This window comes from Eschrichtius robustus, chromosome 20 (genome assembly GCF_028021215.1).
Source record: "Eschrichtius robustus isolate mEscRob2 chromosome 20, mEscRob2.pri, whole genome shotgun sequence".
In the NCBI taxonomy this organism is placed as follows: domain Eukaryota; kingdom Metazoa; phylum Chordata; class Mammalia; order Artiodactyla; family Eschrichtiidae; genus Eschrichtius; species Eschrichtius robustus.
This window is the reverse complement of record NC_090843.1, coordinates 49068682-49093602: the sequence shown is the minus strand read 5'-3', so window position 1 is coordinate 49093602 and position 24921 is coordinate 49068682. Positions and strand designations below refer to the sequence as shown.

The 24921-nt window shown below is 39.0% G+C and overlaps 2 protein-coding genes across 2 annotated transcripts in view; one reads left to right on the top strand and one right to left on the bottom strand.

Moving 5' to 3' along the window:
- Positions 1-5178: 5178 nt before the first annotated feature.
- The window catches only part of CRLF3 (cytokine receptor like factor 3), a 36905-nt gene continuing 17162 nt past the window's right edge, over positions 5179-24921 (bottom strand). The window contains exons 4-8 of the mRNA XM_068531201.1: positions 24517-24694; positions 22475-22697; positions 21669-21801; positions 7543-7655; positions 5179-6666 (exon numbers count right to left, since the gene is read on the bottom strand). Coding sequence (XP_068387302.1) covers positions 6410-6666; positions 7543-7655; positions 21669-21801; positions 22475-22697; positions 24517-24694 — 904 coding nt within the window. The 3' untranslated portion in view covers positions 5179-6409. The remainder of the gene's footprint in view (positions 6667-7542; positions 7656-21668; positions 21802-22474; positions 22698-24516; positions 24695-24921) is intronic.
- LOC137755002 (small ribosomal subunit protein eS27-like) lies at positions 20115-20456 on the top strand. The gene has a single exon (XM_068530947.1). It carries the CDS (start codon positions 20133-20135, stop codon positions 20385-20387), a length of 255 nt encoding a protein of 84 aa, XP_068387048.1. The 5' UTR covers positions 20115-20132; the 3' UTR covers positions 20388-20456.

Genomic DNA, 24921 nt, shown 5'->3' with positions numbered 1-24921 from the left:
AAACCCATGTGTTATATAGGTGAGCCATGGTTACAAGAATTTGGGAGGGGAGAAGCTCTACGGAGGGAGAATCGCTAGGATGCTGTTGTAGTCCTCCAGGTGAAATATCCAACTACTATAACACTTGCCCGTCGTGAAGGTAAGTGCCCAAGATGTAATCACTGAGTGTTTGTTTCGGTGTGAAGGAATGAAAATGAACTAATACGCAGTGACAAAGCCAAGGGAGGAGAGTTTCAAAAAGGAAACAGTAGTGCTGTAACAGAAAATGAGTACGATATCACCTTCAAGGGAGTTTAGTGATAGAAAACAGGTTTAATGAGCTTAGTAAATGGAAAATGAGTTGGAGAAGTTCATCATGAAGATGTGAAAAACGGGGCCATAGGAAGAGGGAAACAGGCAAAGGAAGAGACTGGGGAGAGTGGATGGGAAGGTTGAGCATGTATACTGAGGAAGACACAGAGAAGACCAAAGATGCAAGTTACCAGAAAAAGGAAGGAATGAGATCAAGAACACAGATGGATTTAGCTTGTTAATAATACTGTTGGTAAAAAATGGGAAGTGGGTACTCGGGACATTTCTGGTGGGAAAATAAATTTGTACAACCTCTGGAGAGAGCAATTTGGTACGTCCCGTTAAAATCACAATGCATTTAACCTTTGCCCCAACAATTTCATCTTCAGGAATTTAATCCTACAGATAAACTGGAACACATGTAAACTGACAAATTGTGACCACTGTTGAAAAGAGCAGATTAGACACAAGTCATCAGTAGGAGACTGGTTAAGTAAGTTATAATCCATATAAGTGGAATATACAGCCATAAAAAGGGGATCGGGAAGGTTTGTTTTGAACCAATGTGGAACAAATGCCAAGATGTAAGTTCCATTTTTTAAAAATTTGAAAAATATGCCCATTTTTGCTTGGGTTATAGAATATGACTAAAAGGATACACAAAAGCAACTGCTTTCAGAGAAGATGGCTGGATGAAAGGACAGATAGGAAGGCAGCTTTTCACTGTGCCATTTCTGAAACAATGTACTGCCTATTTTCTGTAGTTCTTATATTTTAAAAATCTAAAGAAATAGATAAGGGAGTTCAAGAAGAGGGATGATTTCTCACTGGGAACCAGGTATAATGGATAAGTGGTTAGCACAGAATTGGAACATAGTAAATTTGTGTTAAGTAAAATGGGAAGTTCACTGTCAAAAAATCGTTTCTAAACATTCAATTTATATTTTGTTTGTTAATCTAAATAGTATGCTGATCTTAGAAAAGGAGAAATACATGAGGTTTTATTAACTATACCAAGTACCATATTAAAACGGATCACTGATGGTTCCCAGTTGTTGACAGCGTAAAAATCATGCTCTTCCTCCCTGATCTGAATTCACTAAGTTTTCAGTCTTATCTCTCATGTATGCAGTCTCCCCTCCAACCAGGTGAGATACCAGAGTACAGCATGGTACACACCATGCATTCTGGTGTTCTCCGTACATAGTCTACAATCCAGTTTCTGGAGCATATTCTATTCCTATGTACTATTTGTACAAGTGTAAGGTTGATTTTTATACAGAGGTAAAAATTCACTCAAGTACATTCTTAGGCAAACAAGATTGCTACTTAAGTGTCACATGGATGAATCACGTTATGAAGTTGGTTCTAGAGAACAGGGTGGATATCTCCTGGACTACTGTATTTCATCTGTTCTCTTTTCCCATTTCTGACTACCATCCTATCCACATGGCAAAGCTTCAACCAGGGGCTACCTGCGGGTGCACCATCTCCTGGAATCATATTTCTGTCCATGCTACCCCATTCTTTTTCAGAACCCAAATAGCTTCCACCTGCTCTTGTAGCATGCTACCACTAGCAGCCGTTCTGTCAATCATCTGTGAATGTGTGCCAGCACTTGTCCCAAGCACTGGGAATGAGAAGTTGAATAAGACTCAGATCCTGTTTCAAGGATTCTCCCAGTCCCCATGGATCAAAACTACAGTCACTTCTTTCTCCTCCTGTCCCTAAACAATCATTTACCTCTTCGCTAGATTTATTGCTCATTACTCCAGAGAAGGGGTGAAGTTATACAGATATCAGAATAAAACCTTTTTATATTTTGAGACAAATTTATGAATCACCTAATACAAGTACCTAGAACGTAACAGGGGTCCAACAAATCTTAGCTTCTTCACTAAGTCAACTAAGATTTTCTTCTGAACGGATTCTATCCATCCCTATTTCTCATTTGGGGGGCTGGTTCTTCTGTGCAGCCCTGTAGGGAAAGGACCAAGGGTGCCATGTGGGTAATTAGCCTTAAGGAGCCTTACTTATTCATTAAATACTTCCTGGGCGCTTGCTATGGCCTTTGCCTTAAGCTAAGCATGAGGATACAAAGATGAATAAGCCCGACATTGTTCCTGTCCTCATGAATCTTAAATTCCAGAGAGGGAGACATTCATTCATGTTCTAGTAAGCCATATTTCCAAGTGTCTAATCTCCAACTGGTGCCCTGAGACATCGGGTAGTGTGGACAGAGGGTATCGTGGTAGAAGAACTGATAGTCGATAGCCTTGGATTTGAATGCCAACTTTGGTGCCTTTGCAGCTTCAAAACTCATAGTTACTTAACGACACTGAGTTTGTTTCTTCAACTGTAAAATGGGATTAAAATGCCCCCTTCAACAAGGGATCTAGCACAGTAACCTGCTCTTGGTTACCATCACTGTTTCCTTCCCTACGGCCACACGGTTTTGCCAACTTCAATCCTCAGCTCTCACCTCTAAAGAAAAACCAGATGCTTGGCTCCCTCTTCCACAAGCTGTTTTAAGAACATGGAGAAGTCTCCTGAGATTACATTAACAAAGTCTAATTCTCTACAAAACTGCAAGTTTTCTAACATTGCCTTATGTAAGACTAATGAATAGAAGTGACATAGAAAGGTCACTTTTCATTTAATCAACGTGAAATTCCATGAGAGATAGGCTTTTGTGAGAGATTAGTTTTATTTTGCTGAATATGGTTTTTGTTTTTTAAAAAGAAAAGTACTGGTCTTAGTTCAAAAGTATTCATCAGATGCCCATATATCAGGAAATGTAGGGTAGTAAGTAGATCCCAGACTTTTGGATTTCATAGACCAGTAATATACATTCAAAATTTTTTTGACTTTTTGTCAGATAAGATTTATGAACAAAACAAGCAAACCTGACATCTACTGTCACTTTCATGTTATAGAAGGACACAGTGCAAAAAGAGCAAGAAGGATAATTTCAGAATAAAGGATAGTCTTTCAAAGAAAATTTGGATTTACAAAAAAAAATTACTACAGAGACTGGACTTTTAGTTACTTTGGAGCAGTTATTCCCAAATCTGCCTTCATAATACAATAATTTCATTTCTTTAAAAAAAAAAAAGTGAGCGCCACTAGTACCAATTAAATCAGAATTTTTGCTGTTTTTAACAGCTCTCCAGGAAATTCTAACGTGCAAGCAGGATTGAGAATAATTGCTACAGAAGATACAAAAGCTCAAGGAATTTATAATCTAGTGGGTTTAAAGCAGGTGTCAGAAATTCATGTACCCATAGGGTCAGCAGTTAGATGAGCTATATATAGCTGAGTGTTATACCAACCTAGGAAGACAGAATAAAGAGAAGATACCACAGTCTTCCAAAGAGAAAAAACATACAACCTACAAACGAATGGGCACCAGAGCGGCATCAACTTTTGGTTGTATCCTAGGTGACAACAGAGCAATGCATTCAAATTCTGAGGGGAAATGATCTCCAACCTAGAATTCTTAATGAGTCACAGTCAAATGTAGGATAGAATAAACAGATTTTCAGACCTCTACCTCTCAAAATATTTACCTCTTGGGCACCCTTTCTCAGGAAATGGAGGAAGTGCTCCACTAAAATAAAGGAATAATCCAAGAAGGAGGAAGACATGGGACACAGGAAACAAGTAATGCAGCAGTGGATATGAGCTGAGCAAACTATCCATTCTGGCACTGGTTGATTTACATACGTATGGAAAGTTCTGAGCCAGTTTAGGAGACACCTAAATGAGTGTGTGACCGTCAATCACAGTTGTCACAATAGTTTGCTCCCAATAACTGAATAAATCTCACTTCTTGAACTAAATCCTTCATATTTAACACAGGACTAGATGCTTACTCTGCTCCCTCTGCAGGAAAACCCCTCATAAGAGATGGATTTACCTTTCATCTCTACTTCTATTTTTGTTTTGATACTAAAATCTATTATACAGCTTCAGAATTTATGCTTCTGAGAAGATGGAATAGCATAATTTCCCTATTCCTCCTGCTAAGTACAACTAAAAACCCTGGAAAAAAATATAAAACAAACATAAGAAGATTCTGACAGATGGCCGAGGGACCTCAAAACTCAAGGAACTCAGTACTGTGCGTTCCTAGGGTTCTCTTGTCTTATGTATCTCAGACTTGGGGCTGAAGAAGCCAGCAACACGGAAATACCAACAGACACAGACAAAAAAGCCCCAACAAAAGCCTGCTCTCTGTAGCCAAAGGACCAGGAAAGGGGCAGCCTAGCAGGTCAGAAACTTACAGCCAACCACCACTCCACTCCAGCCAAACACCATCGTCAGGGCTGAATGGTGGTGGCCCACAAAAAGACATGTCCACACCAGAACCTGTGATAGTGATTTTATTTGGAAAAAGGGTCTTTGAAGATATAAATTGAGGACCTTGAGATGAGATGATCCTGGATTATCTGACTGGGTCCTAAATCCAAGAGAAGTGTCCTTTTAAGAGACCAAAGGAGGGAATTCCCCTTTGGTCCAGGGGTTAGTTAGGACTGCCGCGGCCAAAGGTTCAATCCCTGGTCGGGGAACTAAGATCCCACAAGCTGTGCGGCCCAGCTAAAAACAAAGCCCAAAGGCCATGGGAAGACAGAGACTGGAGTTATGCAGCAGCAAGTCAAGGAATGCCTGCGGCCACCAGAAGCTTCCAGAGACAAGGATTCTCCCCTAGACCCTTTGGAGGGAGTACAGTCTTGCCAATATATATGTTATATATGTATATATAACTTATTCATTTTATATATATATGGATCCCCCCACTTAAAAGTGAAGATGACTTTTCTCCCTCTACTTAAAAAATTAAATCTGAATTAATTAAATCTCATGAAAGAAAAAAATACACACATATACCTTTTAGTTTTTTATTTTGTTTCAGACAGTTGGACGAGGCATCTACATTCTAGCACATCTTCTTAACAGTCACTAAGCAAGTGAAAAACAGCTTACTTATAATATAAAAAGGCAAGGGGAAAAGGTCATGATTGTCTAATAGGGAACTGGAATCCCCAAATAAATTATCTCACAAAAATATCAAACTTGCTTTTCCACTTTTCTACTGTTAAAAATGAAAAAAAAAAAATTCACATTAAAGAAAAAAGATCTTAAGCTGTTATATAGCAAGATAATCATTTTTACATCCTAAGTCCTTCAAATAAATATTTTAAACAAATTTAAGTTTTCCAAAAAATAGGTCAAGTATTTACCCTACATTTGTTTGGTCCACTAAAAGACCATTTATGAAACTGACATGAAACTGGACCACAGCTCAGACCCTAGGAAGAACGACATGCGCATCACTGAGGCTGGATATGCACCTGTGCACATTTCAAACATGGGACATGGCTAACACGGCTGTGCATACTACTTCCATAAGTAGTTTTACCCTGTAAAAACCCTCTAGCCTATCGTGAACTGAACTGCAAGGAAAGAACAAAAGAACATACCTTGCCTGTTGTAGACATTTGCTCAGTAATTTTTAAAAATGCAAAAATTATCATGCTTTTGGGACTTAAAGATTACTGAACATGAGATAAAATTCAATACTGCTTACAAATCCCTGAATATGAAGAGCATATTCAACACTCCTGTGGAGAACACACAAGAGAGTGTATATTACAGCGTACATGGTGGCACATTCTACCTGGTCTATTCTTGCCTTTTCATTCTAAAGTCTTGGATGGCCCTGGATCTTTAAAAGATAGAGATTTAATAAAAAAAAAAAAATGTTACGTTACATTTTTGTGTTCTTACAGCCAACTTGAAAAAGAAGTAACAGTGGAAAGGTACATAGGGCTGTCTATATCTCCTCATACTTTTAAAAGCCAATTTGATTTTTATTGTGATGTGATATTCCAATTAACACTATGCTAAAAATAAAATGGACTGCATTACTGTTTTGTCCACAATATTCACGCCTCTTATTGCTAAGATACCGGAAAATAAATCCAGTAAATAATTTCTGTTTCCAATGACTTAACTGAGAGATGAATCTAACGATTTTTTAAACCAATGACAACTGAACTGGGCTGAGGAAAGCTATGTGAAACCCCTGCAAACCCAAAGCCAATCATCTGAAAATCTAGAATACCAGCACTTTCCACCCAGGATAGAAAAATGAGCATCCAAAGTAAAGAGAACCACAAGACTGATCGAGCAACCAATCAAACACCACTTCTCTGTTATTTGAGCTAATAGTTACTCGAAGCTTGATGTTTCCGCCTTCGTTATTATTGCTGGATCCTAGAGTCACAGCTTCAATGTCAAATGTGACAGTGGACCCAGAAGTAACTGCGGGCAACTGATTAGTCATTTCTTTTCCATTTACAAAAACTGCACCTAAAATGTTAAGGTAAAGAGTCATTCATATGTGAGCAATAACTAAGAACGGAAACAAGATTCTAGATTATTGGTAATACAGCTAATTTCCTAATTCAGATAAAGAAAACATTTTGGAATGCCAACTGGTCAAAGATAATGCAGTTAAATATGTTAATTAACCCCCATCCCCAAGGCAGAAGAAGAAGTTAAACCTTTAATAACATTTTAGAGTTCTGGTCCAGGGTTCCACTCTTTTGAAATACAGACCATGAGTTTCCCATATGGATGGCATCAAAAGAAACTTGACTCCTTTATAAAATTACATCCTGTGGAACAACAAGATTGTTTCACATGGAATAAACAAGAATCTTGTGCTACCTACTGTTTGACCCACACAGTAAAATATTAATACATCTTGGTAGTGATTTTTAAAAGTGTGATTACTGCAAAGTAAGGGACCAAAGAACACTACAGATGTAAACTCTCTCCCCGTTTCCCTAATCTATGCCGAATTTATGTTGTCTAATCTATGTTGAATTCAGATCACCCAGGCACACCGAATCCAGGGGTAAACCACCTGGTGAAAATCCCAGCTCAATCACCTCCAAGCTATGTGAGTTTAAGCCAGCTACTTCACCTCTCTGTGGCTGTTTTTATCAACTACAAAATGGATATAATACTACTCCTCACTTCAAAAAGCTGTTAAAAGGATTAAATAATGTATTATTTTTAAAGGGTATAGAGTAATGCCTAGTACATAGCAGCCACATAGATATGCCATTAAGACCTAAACTTTTTCATCTTCTGCTATAAATGTGTGATCTTGAAACTGATTCAAATCTTACTACAGTGAATCATAGATTTCAAAGAGAACGGCAGTAATTTCCCTCTTACCATTTGTACTAATGCAAACTGCTTGATCCCGCTGCAGGGAGTCATATCCGTTCTGTTTTTCTGCACACACTCCTATACTGTCTCTTCTGTCTGGCTGTCCCACAGTTTCAACTCTGTCAATGAGGTAGAAAGGTCATTTAATCTTTTTTTCTTAACGTGGTATCTAATGCTTAAAAAGAGCCATATCACCACAACTACTCTTAAGAATAGCTAACAATGATTCAGGCAGGACTTCCTAAATTCCAGGCACTGTTCTAAAAACTTTGTGTCTATTTATCTATCTATAAATCATCTCATTCAATTCACATAACAACCCATGATGTGGGTGCTATTAGTATCATACCCAGTTTATACATGAGGAAACTGAAGCACAAAAGAAAAAATAAGGTTAAATAAACTGATGCTGATCACCTAGCTGAGTGGTGGAACCAGGACATGAACTCAGGCATTCTGACCGCAGAGTCTATGTTAACTATTTATAACTATGACAGCACATTTCTATTCTATATTCTGGCTCTAGACGTGTAGAAAATGTGTCATATTTGTCATTACAATGAATGTGACCATTACTGCCATCACCTAAACCTTCAATATGAGAGTCTATGCAATGATTAGATTACTATTTACCAAGAATTTAAAAACAGACATTATCATCTTTTTAAAAAGAGGATAATATAGTTATGGACATATTTTGGTTGCAGAACTTCATACATAGAAAGTTTAAGCATTTCCTTTTGTGTTTTAGACTCAAATAATACATCATCATGTACTCTAGAAATGGGAAACTTAGATGTAAAGGTCAATCTACATCCCTGTTACCAGGGTCATCTTTCCCTGCATTCCAGAAAGCCAGACTTTGCAAGGACAGGAAAAGAAAAATTAGCACGGAGCAGAATGTAGCTTTATCAAGGGAAGATGAGATTATTTATACTCAACGTGGCCTCAAAATGTTTTTCTTTGTAAAGTGGCAAACATACAGGTTCACAATAAACATGTGGGTGGGTTTCTTAAGTCATTTCACTTCTAAACCAGCAGCATAAAGAAGTACGGGGAGGAGGAGAACGACATCAGCAAACACAGCAGAACTGTACGTCCTAGGACTCATTCTACCACAGAAACACCACTTTCAAAATGATATACGGACCAAAATACCTTTATGAGATTTCCAGAATCCAGTTAAAAAGTCCCAAAGGAGCACAAAGCTGAAAACAGCTGCACTGAAATGGATAAGAAGAGCAATTTCACTTGCCCCACGTCAACCCCTCTTCCAAGCTACCACAGTTTGGTGCCAGGCAAGAACAGCCCAACTCCTGACTTTTCCTTCAGAAAGGAATCACAGGAGTGGAGTGTGCCTCCAGCGTTCTAGCTCTTTGGAAGGTTGCCTGAAGGACGGGTTTCTGACATGCCTCATTTGGAGCAATGACAGAACTGGCATAGCATGGATGCCTGAATGCTGCAAAGACCAGAGAAAAGTGAGGGGTGGCATCCTGCAGGCAGTGCAATTTGGCATGGGAGGGAAGGAGAAGAGGAAAACTTGCTTCTGGTGTGCCAGCTTTTCACAGGGCTGCTCAAGGGAATGGTATCTGTCTCGCCTCATGGGGAGCCAGCATACTCTGGATGCCTGGTGGCCCCTGATTCCAAGAGAGAGCGAAGGCACCCTGCTGCTGGAGCACCAGAGAACTTGCAGTGCCACAAACAGGCACCAGAGGGAGCAAAAGATTATGCGTGCCTAAAAAACCAGCAAGCCTCTCTAATTGAGAAATTGCACACGCAAGCCCAGAGAAGTCACATCCCGCCAGAAAAGGTTTCAGAGGCCCCCCGGATCTTTAGCTGGGCTCATGTGTGAGAGTCTTCTCCTGTACGAAGCCAGGCCATAAAGATTTGGAAAGGTGGCTGTTTTTCCATATGTGCAGATCCCAGCACAAAATTATGAAACATGAAGAAACGGGGAAACCTGGCTCAGACAAAAAATAAAAGAAACAGATCTTCAGAAAATTATCCTAATGAAATAGAGGTATATGAATTATCTGACAAACAATTCAAAATATCCATCATAAAGATGCTCTACAGGCTCAAGAAAATGAGGCATGAACAAAATTAGAAAACCTACAGAGACAGAAAATCTTAAAAATAACTAAACACATTTTGGAACTGAAGAATATAATAACTGAAAAGTTCATGAGAGGAATTCAATATCACACTTAAGCACTGGAAAGAAACATCAAACTTGAAGACAGGTCGTTTGAAATAACGCAATCAGAAGAACAAAAGGAAAAAAGAATGAGAGTGAAGAAATTCTAAGAGAATTATGAGAGAAGAGAGAGGAAAAGGGGCAGAATGTTTAAAGAAATAATGGCTAAAAATTCCCCAAATTTAGGGAGGGAAATGGACTTTCAGATTCAAGAAGCCTAAGGAACTCCAAAGAGATGAACCCAAGGAATCACACTGAAACTCATTACAATCAAATTGTCAAAAGTCAAAGACTGAGAATTTCGAAAACAGCAAGAGAAAAGTGACTTGTCATGTACAATGGAACTCACATAAGACTAACAGTGTATTTCTAAGGAGAAATCTTACAGGCCAGAAAGGAGTGAGATAATATATTCAAAGTGCTTAAAGAAGAAAACCTACCAACCAAAACTACAATATTCAGCAAAATTGTCCTTTAAAAATGAGAAAAAAATAAAGACATTCCTACATAAACAATAGCTGAGGGAGTTCATCACCACTAAACCTGCCTTATAAGAAACGCTAGAAGGAGTTCTTCAAGTTAAAACAACAAGATACTAAACACAACATGAAAGTATGTGAAAATATAAAGCTCACTGGTAAAAGTAAATATATAGGCAAATAAATACTGTAATACTTTAACAGTGGTGCATAAATCACTTTTAATTTTGGTGTAGAAATTAAAAGACAAAAGTGTAAAAAATATAACTATAAAAATATGTCAATGAATACACAATATGAAAACTATGTAATTTGTGACATCAATAATAAGTGTGGAGGAGGAAGAAGTAAAAGTGTAGAGTATATGTATTCAATTGATGCTAAGTTGCTGTCAGCTTAAAATAGATTGTTATAACTACAAGATGTTTTATGTAAGCCCTAGGATAACTACAAAGAAAATACTCATAGAAGATACACTAAAGAAAATGAGAAAGGAATCAAAGCACATCATTACAAAAAAACCAGTGAAACATGGGCTTCCCTGGTGGTGCAGTGGTTAAAAATCTGCCTGCCAATGCAGGGGACACGGGTTTGAGCCCTGGTCCAGGAAGATCCTACATGCCGTGGAGCAACTAAGCCCGTGTGCCATAACTACTGAGCCTGCGTTCTAGAGCCCGCGAGCCACAACTACTGAGCCCACGCACCACAACTACTGAAGCCCACATGCCTAGAGCCCGTACTCCGCAACGAGAAGCCACTGAAATGAGAAGCCTGGGCACCGCAACGAAGAGTAGCCCCCACTCACCACAACTAGAGAAAACCCACGCACAGCAACGAAGGCCCAACACAGCCAAAAATAAATAATTAATAAATAAATTTATTTTAAAAAAAGAAAAAATCAACCAAACTACGTTGGTTTTTTGAAATGAGCACCAAAACTGACAGACTTAGCTAGATTAACTAAGAAAAAGAAAGATAACATACAAATAAAGTCAGAAATAAAAGAGGAGACATTACAACCAATGCCAGAGAAATAAAAAGGATTATAAGAGACTCTTATGAATAATATATACTAAGAAATTGGATAATCTAGAAGAAATGGATAAATTTCTACGAATATACAACCTACCAAGACTGAATCATACAGAAACAGCAAATTTGAACAGACTTACAACTAGAAAGTAGATTGGATCAGTAATCAACAACATCCCAGGACCATCAGTAAACAACAGCCCAGGACCAAGTGGCCTCACTGGTGAATTCTACCAAATGATTAAAGAAGAATAAATAACAAACCTTCTCAAACTCTTCAAAAAAAACTAAAGAGGAGGGAATACTTCCAAACTTATTTTATGAGGCTAATATTATCCTGAACCGAAGTCAGAGAAAGACACTACAAGAAAACAAAACTACAGGCCAACAACTCTGCTGACAATAGATGTAAAAATCCTAAACTAAGTACCAGCACTGTTGGTGAGAATGTAAATTTGTTCAGCCACTATGTAAAACAGTATGGAGGGCTTCCCTGGTGGCGCAGTGGTTGAGAATCTGCCTGCCAATGCAGGGGACACGGGTTCGAGCCCTGGTCTGGGAAGATCCCACATGCCGCGGAGCAACTAGGCCCGTGAGCCACAATTACTGAGCCTGCGCGTCTGGAGCTTGTGCTCCGCAACAAGAGAGGCCGCGATAGTGAGAGGCCCGCGCACCGCGATGAAGAGTGGCCCCCACTTGCCGCAATTAGAGAAAGCCCTCGCACAGAAACGAAGACCCAACACAGCCATAAATAAATAAATAAAACTAAATTAAATTAAATTTAAAAATTAAAAAAAAAAAAAAAAACAGTATGGAGGTTCCTCACAAAATTAAAAATAGAACCACCACATGATCCAGCAATCCCACTTCTGGGTATATAGCCAAAAGAATTCAAGGCACTGAGAAGAACACAATATTACTTCTATAATATTTCTGCTGAAGATGCATAACCTGAATCTAACCACCAGGAAACAGAAAAACCCAAATTGAGGGATATTCTATAAAATACCAGACCCGTACTCTTAAAAAATGCCAATATCATAAAATTTAAAAGAGACAGAGAAACTGTTCCAGATTAAAAGAGACATAACAAATGAATATAACACATGATCCAAGATCTTTTTTTTCTGTAAAGGACATTAATTGGGACAACTAAATCTAGTAAGGTCTGTAGGTTAGATAATAGTATATCAATGTTAATTTTCTGATTTTGATCATCTCTTTTTACAAAATACTCACTGAAAATGATTTGGGAAGAAAAAGTAGAGGACTTCCCTGGCCGTCCAGTGGCTAAGAATCCATGCTTCCACTGCAGGGGGCATGGGTTCAATCCCGGGTCGGGGAAGATCCCGCATGCCATGTGGTGCAGTCAAAAAAAAAAAAAAAATGTAGAGAGAAAAATGATGAAGCAAATATTGAGGCATCTGGGTGAAAGGTATTTGGGAATTCTCTGTACTATTCTTGCAATTCTTCTGTAAGTCTGAAATCATGTTTATAAAGATTTTTAAAATACACAAAATACTATATGGATAAATATATACATAGAGAGAGAGATGTGGGAAACACAAGATACCTGAATTTTATCCCTAACATCCCTAATGTTGTTTCCTAAAAAATAAAAACCTGCTAATATTATTAATCATAGATGGAGGACAGCAGTTACTTGTTTAGTATTGTGTAATGAAAAATATGGCTTGATCCTGGGAGGTAACCTTTAAACCACTGCAATTTCCCAAGTGATAGGAGTGTCTTTGTTATTCATGGCGGGTCCCTCAGACCACACTTGATAGTTTATGCTAATGAGGTGCTCAAGGTGGGCCCCTAGATAGTTTATGCTAACAAGATGACTCAGGATGGGAACAGGTCACCCCAGAAAGACCAATCATATGATTACAGGGTTGAGGCTTTGAGCTACATGATGTCAGCCCATTCTCCTAGGAGGGCAGGGGAGGTGGATATCGAGTTAGGTGGGGAATGATTTAATCAACTTATGCCTCCACAATAAAATCCCAATAAAAACTCTGGACACCAAAGCTTGAGTGAGCGTTCCTGGTTCGCAATACTCTTTGAGTACTGTCATGCCAAAAGGCCTTGCATCCCTGAGATGTATGCTTCGTCTTTGGAATCCTCCCAGATCTCACACTATGAGTTCCTCCCTTTGGCAGGTTCTGATTTATATCCTGCTGCTATAATAAAACTGTAATCATAAGTGAAGTGCTTTCTTTCTTTATTTTTAACATTTATTTATTTAGCTGAGCCAGGTCTTAGCTGCAACACGCGGGCTCTTTTAGTTGCAGCATGTGGGCTCTTAGTTCCCTGACCAGGGATCAAATCTGAGCCTCCTGCATTGGAGAGCGGAGACTTAACCACCCGACCACCAGGGAAGTCCAGTGAAGTGCTTTCTTAAGTTCTGTGAGTCATCCTAGCAAATTATAAAACCTGAGCGTTGGCCCTGGGGACCCCTGAACTTGCAGCTGGTATCTGAAGTGAGGGCAATCTTTTGGAGGACTGTGCTCTCAACCTTGAGTTTGGCTAGCTCATTGCAAGTGTACGTTTTTTTCTGTGATTAAACTTTTTAAGTAAATAATTAATGCAAGTAAAATTTCTTGAAATTAACTAAAATCCTGGGAAGAAGGAAAAAAAACTCCTTATTCGAATAAATCACAAAATTGTTCCTAAAAGAATCTTACTTGAAAACAGCATTTGATAAATAAGACAAGCCTGGCATTAAAAGCTTATAAAAGTTTCTCTGAATATAAAATGAACCACGAAAGTAAAGAGCTAATTTGCCTTAACACAGAATTATTTTCACAGCTCACTAAGAAACAGAATGGAAGTTTAAAATCTTTGAATTTTTTCCCCCCTTTGGCCACACCACACGGCTTGTGGGATCTTAGTTCCCCGACCAGGGACTTAACCTGGGGACCCGGCAGCAAAAGCTTCAAGTCCTAACCACTGGACTTCCCTCCAGGGAAGTACCTAAAATCTTTGAATTTTTAAATTGCAAGACAAGTAGTCAGGACATTATTTCCTAAAAAACTACCCAAGTGGTTCTCTCACATAAACAAGTCCTATAAGAAACTCTGCCATAAATCATCCAAATATAAAAAGTATATAAAAAAAGAAAAATGGTATACAAAAGAATTCACAGTAGGGTACAGTGACCTTGGAGATACAATTAATAAAAAAAATCAATTTATGCACAAGTTGGTAGGAATGCATCCATTGCATAGAGTCATGTAGAAAGTTCTAGGTGATAATTTTTCTCAAAGGTAAAAGTATTCTGAGAAAGAACATGGTTCAGAACAAAAAGGAAAAATTTCGATGGCAGAAAGAAAGCTAATCTATTCCTACTACTCTGGCACTTTGGCTAACTGACTGGATTTAAGTGGCAAATTCTCATATAATCTCAAACTTCCTTCTTCTCACAGTGAACACCTGGAGCAAAGATCCAAAAATTCAGTTGTTTGGCTAATATATCATAATATATTATGAAAAATATCCAACTTTATGATAAATATAAGAAAGAAAATGAAAATATTATTATGTTCTACAGCTAGAAATTAGGTAAAAACAGGAATACTTAATACTGACAAGGATGCAGTGACATCAGTCAGGACCCTCACACACTGCTGGGAAGACTGCAAGTGCTTCCAGGAACACAGCTAGTTGGCCTGTGTCACTAACAGGAAACTAGCCCAAGGAATAAAGAATAAGCCATATGTCAAAAAAGAGGGTCATAGCACAGCTTGACTTGTCAGGAAAAAGAAAGAGAAAGAAGGGATGTCTTATCAAGTCATAGTAAACAAGGATTTTTGATATAGAAATATACTCCTTACTATACAAATCCTAAAATAGCTTTTATCCTCTTTTAAAATGAAACTGATAGTCTTATATCTATTATAGAAATTGAAAATCTTCCAACAAAAAAAATTCTAGGATAGCGAATTCATTGGTGAATTCTACCAAACATTTAAGAAATAATACCAATTCTCACAAACAGTTCTGAGAAATAAAAGAGGAAGAAATACTTCCCACCTCACTTTATGAGGCTAGCAATTACCCTGATACCAAAGACATCATAAGAAAAAACAGACAGATATCTCTCTTCTGAAGAGACATAAAAATCCTCAAAAAAAATATAAAACTTAAATTTAGCAACATATATGATGAATAATACACGGTCAAGTGGGGTTTTTCATGGGAATGCAAAGCTGATCCAATGTTAAAAAAATCTATCATTGTAACCATATCAACAGAAGAAAACCCATGATTATCTTAAAAGATATATAAAAATAATTTGACAAAATTAAACACCCATTTATAGATAAAACTCTCAGCAAACTAAGAATAGAAGGGAACTTCCTTAACCTGATAGAGGGTGTCTACAAAAAAACCCTACAGCTAGCATCATACTTAATGTGAAAGACTGAATATATTCCTGCTAAGATCTGGAATAAGACAAGGATGTCTGCTTTCAACACTACTATTCAAAATTATACTTCCTAGCCAGTGTAATAAGACAAGAAAAAAATTGCAAAACACTGATGGAAGCCATTTTTTAAAAAACTAAATGAAGACGGCAATTCCCTGGAAGTCCAGTGGTTAGGACTCGGTGCTTTCACTGCTGTGGGCCTGGGTTTGATCCCTGGTTGTGGAACCAAGATCCCACATGCCACTCAGTGCGGCCGGGAAAAAAAAAACAACAAAAAACTAAATGAAGGGTGACTTTCAGATTTACAGCTCTCCAGCCTGTCCCCCATTGCTATAGGAAGGTACTACCTTATAATATGGCTCTTCTGTGAAGCCACATCTCCTCTGACACTCAAAACCTAATCTGGTTCAAAAGAGCTTCTATTGCCAGACCTCAGTTCTCTTCAAAGGCTGCTTATAAACTACTGTCCACTGTCACCAAGGGACACAGTCCTTGCTTCCTAAGATGATGCACTGTGACTCCCCTGGACATTTTTCCCACCTTTTCTCTCTGCTTCCTCAAGAACACTCAAGCACTGTTCAGTCCTGGCCCTGTTTATAGTCTTAGGGTGGAGTCTTCTCCTTCTGGGACTGAATATTTGGAGATTTCTGAGACTGGCCAGCAAACTCATGATTTCCAGCCTAGCTGTGTCTTAGCGGGCCTTTACAGCTAATTTGGAATTTGAGTTTTCTGTATTTCTTAGTTCTGTTGAAAAAGTACTTATGGGTCCCTACCGCCCACCTCTTTATTTCTCCAAAAAGTTTCCAGTAGTCGAAAAATTCAGAACTATGGTGCTACTGTGCATCTATTGGTCCCCAAAGATCCCATCTCTCTTTTGAACCCACTCTAGTCAAGCTTCCCTCCACCACAGCTCCCCTGAAACTGTTCACGTCAGGGTCACCAATCCATGTCCACGCTGCAAACCCAAAGGTCAATTCTCAGTCCTTTTCTTATCTGTTGGGTCAGCAACATTTGACATAATTGATCGCTACTTCCTCTTGGAAACACTTCCTTTGCTTGGCTTCAAGGACACCACATTCTCCCACGTTTCCCGTCTACCTCACTTGCTACTCCTCCTCAGCATCCTTTGCTGGTTCTTTCCTCCCCAAAAGCTAAATGTTAAGAGTTCTCCAGTGTCCTCTCCCTATACTCATTCCCTGGCTAATCTCATGCAGTCTCATGGCTCTAAACACACATCTATACATTAAAAACTCTCAAATTAGTATCTCCAGTCTGGTCTTTTCCACTGAACTCCCGATTTGTATATCTGTCTACCCCACATTTTCACTTATATGTCTAATAAGGAACTAAAATTAATTTGTGAAAGAACAAACTGATATTCACCCATAAATAGGCTCCTCATAAGGCCTTACCTACCTCAGTAAATGATAATTCTACCCTAAGTTACTTAGTCCAAAAACCCTCAGGTTACACTTGACTCCTTTCTCATACCTCACAACCAACCTGTCAATAAATCCCGTCAGTTCTTCCTTCAAAATAAATCCAGATTCTGACCACTTATCATTACCTCAACTGCTCCATCCTGGTCCAAGCCATCATTAGCCGTCACCAAGATTAATACTGGAATGCTGAATACAGCTTTCCCTTCATTTCTGGTAATATTTTTGCTCCTCCTCTCCAGCCTCCTAAATGGTCTCCTTTCAGCCTGTACCGCTGTACAGACTATTTTCCACCCAGCAGCCAAAATGACTTGTAAACCATATGTCAGATCACATCACTCATTTGCTCAATGTCCTCCAATGGCCTTCCAACTCACTCTAAGTCCAAGCAGAGTCCTACAGGGCTAGACTGCTAGGATTTGAATCTCAGCATTACTATTAAGAATCTGTACAACCTCAGGCAGGTGGTTTAATCTTTTTACATCTCAGTTTCCTCATCTATAAAATGTGTCTACCTCCTGAGCATGTAATGAGGATTTATAGACATTAACTCAATACTTAAGAAGTAACACACAGTAGGGTTCGACAAAAGTGAGCTGGCTGTTATTATTTTGTAGACTAGCTCAACTCGTGAATTCATGAAAAGTCAAATGCAGAGCATGACTCCCAAGACTATGAAATGTAAACCTGACTTGGTTTTACTTGGTGAAGACTTTTGTTGGGAAAAGGAAAAAAGAAAAAGACCTCTGTATGTGGTATCAAATGTCCTCCTTATAAATGGGCACAAGTGAGCTCCAAAGGGGCAAGTCTTTGAGAAATTGAAAAAGAAATAAATATACACAGCCTGTCCACAAGAATGTCGTACTTTTGTGGGGTTCTGGCTATACTCCCATCTCTATAAAACCCATTCACACTCATTACTTCCTGTTCTTTATATTTTTTTCTCCTCCATATCTTTGGTTCTTGCTTTGTTTCTCCACCTGAACTTTCCTTTTCAGCCCTACCTGAGATAAAGCCTTCACCAACCCCTCATCTAGAAGTAACTCTTCCTTGTTCTATATTCCACGGCAGTCAGGATCTTTCTTATACTTTATAATTTATAAACTGCCTATTCTATGTTTAGATAAGATTCTAGTTTTTTCTTTTTCTTAAACTTTGCATTCCCAACGATACCAAGTACTGTAAGTACCACCTGAATGGAATGGGGTTGTATGAAACAATCAGCATCATTCACAAAGACCACAGGCGAGCAGAACTGTCCTTACAACTGTCCTTACATTTTAGAAAAGCAGTTTAAGACAGAAGGATATGGACAGGAAAAAAAAGTCTAAGGAATATTCCTTAGGTTACCTGGGAGGAATAGCTATTATATGTGAACATCCCAAAGCAGATATGTCTCCCTGACTTCATGTAATCCTCCCTCTACAAACAAACTAAAAGCTAGGGTTTAATATGATATCACTTGTATGTGGAATCTAAAATACGGTACAAATGAGCCTATCTACAAAACAGAAACAGACTCACAGACAGAGAGAAAAATATGGTTTAAAAAATAGTAAGATTGGGAAATCTTAGAAGCAAGGGAAAGCAGGAATGTTCAAGACAGGAAATCAGGGAGAGGCCTGGAAAGAGGGGGTTGCTAGCAGACCCGGGCACCACATGAGACTGGGCTCTAGAGACTGTTAAAAGCCGGCCAGTAACAGGTTCCTTTGGTGTCAGCAGTTCTAAGCATTCCAGAAACTTCAGCAGGGATCGACTGGGCTGAGCAACAGGGCAGGGCCTGCAGGAATATAATCTCCCTTCTGACTATGAGGCCCTCAAAAAGCTGAATAAAGTTTACCTTGATTCAAGCAGGCCTATCTGCCCCCAACCCCATGCATGAAGGTGCCTCATACAAACACACCATTCACATCCTCTGCCTTAACTGCCAATGCCTGAAATTCCTTTAAACAAGGAGAGAAAACATTTTCAATCCACATTCAAAGGAAAAATGACAAAAATGCAACGGTCTGGCTAAGATAATACTGAGCTTAAATAAGTTTCACTTAATCACCCTACCAAGGGGGGCCCCTTTGGAGGAGGAGGGAGGAACTAATGATTTATTGAGGCCGACTAAGTGTCAGGCCACAGTCCACAGACAGTACGTGGGTTTAAATCAATGTGTGTAATTTCCAATGTTGTAATCTATAAACATTTACTGAATGACTTTAGAAACAAACCTAAGTAGGTCATCTATCGGCCCTTCCCCTGTGTTCACAGAGGGAGAAGTTAAAAGTAAAAAGAGCATCAGATCACCATCACCCAGGGATAAAAATCGTAGAAGAGAGAAAAGGAAAAGAGTTGAGGATACAGTAGCGGAGAAACTATACATTTCCACACTAACTCAAATCATGTTTACTCTCCCATGAAAAAAGACAAATGAGAAGCAATACAGACCAGTGGTTAAAATTACTGGAGCCAGACTGGGTTTAAATCCTAGCTTTGCCACTTACTAGTTATATGACACTGCGTAAATGACTTCACTTCTCTGTGCCTCAGTATCTTCATCCCTAACATGGGTAACTACACCTATTTCATTGGGTTATTGTGAGAATCAAATGAGTTAATATAAGTAAAGTGCTTAGAACAGTACCTGGCACATAGTAAATGCAATTTAAATATTAACTGCAATTAATAATACTATGATTATTATTCTTATTATGATCTGAGGTATCTGGCCTGAATCTGTTAACTCAGGAAGTCCTATCATTATACAGAAGTACCCTGTTCTTAGCAGACTCACTAATGGGAGTATTTCTATAAACAAAGGGCATCAGCAGAGAAGAGGTTTGTTAGTACAGAAAACTCCTGATTACCTGGGGAATAATTAAACAGATGTTAGGTACCAGACTCCTCATTTCTCTTTGTTAGTTTTTTCTGGTTATTAAGTCATTCTTTTTTCATAACGTAACGGGTGAGAGGAGGTGTCAAAAATGAGACAAGGTTTCTGACGGTGACGACCTCCCCACGAGGACATGCCTCTCGCAAAGGATCTCCTTCATCCCTCTCCAGAAGAGGAGAAGAGGAAACACAAGAAGCAGCGCCTGGTGCAGAGCCCCAATTCCTATTTCATGGATGTGAAAAGCCCAGGATGCTATAAAATCACCACCGTCTTTAGCCATGCACAGACAGTAGTTTTGTGTGTTGGCTGCTCTACTGTCCTCTGCCAGCCTACAGGAGGAAAAGCAAGGCTTACCAAAGGGTGCTCCTTCAGGCGGAAGCAGCACTAAAAGCCCCTGGAATCAAGATGAATGGGAAACCATCCCAATAAACAGATTTTGGATACGTCCAAAAAAAAAGAGACAAATGGGATTTCCCTGGTGGCACAGTGGTTAAGAATCCACCTGCCAACGCAGAGGACACAGGTTCGATCCCTGGTCCGGGACGATCCCACATGCGGCGGAGCAACTAAGCCCGTGTGCCACAACTACTGAGCCTGCACTCTAAAGCCCACGAGCCACAACCACCAAGCCCACGTGCTGCAACTACTGAAGCCCTCGTGCCTAGAGCCCATGCTCCTCAACAAGAGAAGCCACGGCAATGAGAAGCCCACGCACCACAACGAAGAGTAGCCCCTGCACGCCGCAACTAGAGAAAGCCCACGCACAGCAATGAAGACCCAACGCAGCCAAAAATAAAATAAATAAATAAATTTATTTTTAAAAAAATGAGACAAAGCATAAACTAGTGCATTCTGATCATGCTGACAGTTCAAATGACTTGGCTGGTGGAGAACACGGCAACACTAGCTTAGATAAAACTCTCAGATACACTCCATGCCTTATACAACAAGGGACTGAGACCAAGAGGAACCTGGAACAAACATTCACAATAAAATCCTATGATCTCACAACTTAAAACTTAGAGGAGAGTTCGCTACACTGAGGTGTGTATGGTGAACATCAGACAAGCTGCACTTTTCTAAATGAAAACCGGGCTTTGGTTTTTAGGAAAAGCTATTTAGAAATAGGACCACAGAGAATACATCTCAGACAACATGAAAACGAGAAAAAGGAAATTTTTCTAATACAGGAAGAAATGGATGAAGAAATAGAAAATTAATTGGTGGCAGGAGAGGCATGCTTTCAATTTTATTTTACAGAGACTATATATATAGTATGTTTACTCTGATAGGTTGTCTCTCGCAGATACTTGCTCTTATTGATTCACAAAGAAAAAAAAAATTGGGGACCTCTGAATGCTTAAGATTGATTTTTGAGAGGTATTCTATTTACCAAGAAGAAAGAAGAGGTAAACACAGTGAATACACACTATGTATCAGGCAGAAGCAAGGCATTTTATACCCATTATCTCAGTTCATGCTCATAATAACCCTGTGAATACATACGAGAAAAGCGAAGCAAAGAGAAATAAGGAAATTGCTCCGAAGTAACACTACCTAGAAATGACGGAATAAACTCAGGACTGTTTTGATCCGAAGCTCATGGATGCTCTGTGCACTTCACTTACTGCCTAAGGCATGACAGACAGATCTTTTAATATCCACTTGCCTGAATGTTAATGTCTGCCCACAGAAGTAAGTGGGAGCGCTGGAGTAGAGAACACCGGACGATTCAGCATCATTCCGAAGCGCTATGTTTCTTCGACTGCTCAGACTGTACCCCTCAAAGCCAGCTGTCCACTCTTTTTAAAAAGCAAAGATATTGTAAATTGTTAGAATCTTTTGGGGAATATCTTCAACACAGACACATTAAATGAAACTTGGAAGTGGAAGACGCTACTTAGGGTTCATGGGCAAGTTCAATGAAAGGAAAAATTCAGTGACAGGGTGTCATGGTCAATCCTACAAATCACAAAAAAGATTTTAGTCTCTTCCTACACATTTTTGGCAAGGAAGATCAAATAAGTGTTATCTCTTACCTAATAAAATCACGTTTGAGCTTATTCCAACCTGATTAAGAAGTAATTAACCGAGTCTAAATCTTTTTAAAAAGTAATATAGGGGAGGTCAATTTTGGATCATAAGACTTCTAAGCAAAAGCCTCTATCAAGATATACGTTGAAGGTCTGGGTCAAATATTGCAGTCTTCTATTGCAATATTTAAAATCTTTGGTTTTAGGGATGCTTATAATCCTGCCTGGCACTGTTCGGGGACTCTGGAGATAAGAACGAATGAAAATTTCTCAAAAGTCACATGAAGTAATTTGAGCAGGAAGTAAAAGACATATTCCATGTTATTCTCCATCAATTCAGGGTTTTTCCTTAGCAAAAAGGGTTGTCAGTGTGCTGCCTTTAGCACAGGATACGTGTACTCATACACAGTTAAGCTTCAGGAGTGAGAAGGCAACAGCATACCATGAGGCACCAGCGTGGAATGACCTATCTGGGGGACACTCCAAGGACTCCACTCCTGTCGGCCATCTCCTCGGGCGCAGACTCTGAACTGATAATCAACATTTGGGTCTATGTGCAATACTATGAATTCAGTTTCAGAGCCTACATACGCGTCCTCAAAATGACTGGAAGTACATTTACGGAACTGGAGCCTGTAATCTTGGGCGGTAAAGTCGTCATCCACCTGAGGAGAAAGGCTTTACGTTAGGTAAAAGTCAGAGAATAACTTCTCTCAGCATCACTACTTAGGAAATTTGAATGGGGGCATTTGGGGCCAAGCATACAGGCCCACATGCTGAATACGGGCTCTTCTCAGGAAGGTCAGAGGAAATGTGCCATTATTATTTCCCTTCTTTTCCTTATTGAACCATGTGTTTTATAACCCCACTCTGATATGAAAAAAATCTGCTTCCTCTGAAGTAATGGCATGTCTTCTAAACAATTAATGCCAAAGATAAGACATTCAAAATTCAAAGACAAGTATCCCAAAACTACATTATTCATATAACCAAGAGAGAGCTAATATCTGAAATATATAAAGGACTCCTTAAAATTAATAGAAGACAGGGCTTCCCTGGTGGCACAGTGGTTAAGAATCTGCCTGCCAATGCAGGGGACACGGGTTCAAGCCCTGGTCTGGGAAGATCCCACATGCCGCGGAGCAACGAAGCCTGTGAGCCACAACTACTGAGCCTGCGCTCTAGAGCCACAAACCACAACTACTGAGCCCACATGCCACAACTACTGAAGCCCATGAGCCTAGGGCCCGTGCTCCGCAACAAGAGAAGCCACCACAATGAGAAGTCTGCGCATCGCAACGAAGAGTAGCCCCCACTCGCCGCAGCTAGAGAAAGCCTGCACACAGCAATGAAGACCCAATGCAGCCAAAAATAAATAAGTAAATAAAATAAAACAGTAAAATAAATAAATTTTTTAAAAAAATTAATAGAAGACAAACCACCCAATAAGGGAAATGGGCAAAAGACATGAATAAGCATTCTAGAGAATAAGAAATGTAAGCAGCCAAAAATATATAAAAATATTTAACCTAATTTGTAGTATGGAAAATGCAATCAAAACCCACAATGAGATACCATACTGGCAAAAATATAAAGTCTGACAATGCCAAGTATCGGTCAGGATGCAGAGTAAGAGGAACACATACACTACTGGTAAAAGTATACTCTGGGACAGTCACTTTGGAAAGAGTTTGGTATTTCCTAGTAGAGTATAGATCCAATACTCTAAGACCTCATAATGTTATGGCTAGGTATATGCTTTAGAAAAAAATCTTAAATGTGTACACAAGGAAACATGAATAATAATGGTTACAGCAAAAAAACTGGAAATTGTAGGTCCACAGATAGGCAAAAACAAAAAATTAATTAATTAAAAAACAAACCAAAAAATTGGAAAAAATAAAAATAAAAAAATAAAAAAATAAAAATTCCATTTAAGAAAATAGTTTCCAGAAGCTGACCACCCACCTCTGAATGATGTTATCTGTCAACAGCCAAGACATCATGACTCATCTGGACATGGTTTTTATCTAAAATATGGTAACTCACACGCATAATATGATTTAATACACAAAATTCTTGGCAATGCTGAGAGTGTGAAAAAACTATACTTTAAAACTTTATTTCAGAGGTATTAGTTCAGCGTTGAACAGAAAAATATCCAACACACAATATTCACTATCACCTTCTGACTTTTCTAATTCTGAGCGATCCTCAACTCACCAAGAGTTAAGTTTGGGAAATATGTGATGGGAAACAACATTTCGATACAGAGATTTTATAAAGTACCTTCAAAATTGTTTATCCCAACTGGAAGAGCTACCTCAGTTCAAGTTCCCTGTGACCTTAGTTGTAAAGCAAAGGGCATTTCTGTTCACAAAGAGAAGAAAATATTCAAAGGCAACTAATAAAAAAAAATCATAAAGGCCCCCAAATCTCAAAACCATAATGCTGAAGCCACTTCTACAATCCTGAATTACGTACCTTACACCATCGTACGATGATGCCTCCGGGCTTCTCTATCAATTCTTCTATCTGTACTGGTGGGCGAGATGCTACCGTTCCGTGCTTGAAAATATGGTCTTTCACTATGTTAAGAACTGAGTCGTCCAACTGAGCAGATAAGCAAGGCACATCAACCAGTAAAGGCACCTCTGGTAAGCTGAGGAAACAAGGCTCATGTGTTTATAAGGCTTTTAACTGAAAGTTAAAAATACAAGGGAGTATAGCCTTGAAAAACTGCAAATCACTATGCTGTACACCTGAAACGTACACAACACTGTAAATCAACTATATCTCAATTTTTTAAAAAATAACAAGGAATATTTTATTCATTTATTTTTGGCCACGCTGCACAGCTTGTGGGATCTTAGTTCTCAGACCAGGGAT

Coding starts and splice junctions, on each gene's coding strand:
- LOC137755002 (XM_068530947.1), top strand. CDS start 20,133: ATGCCTCTCGCAAAGGATCTCCTTCATCCCTCTCCAGAAGAGGAGAAG.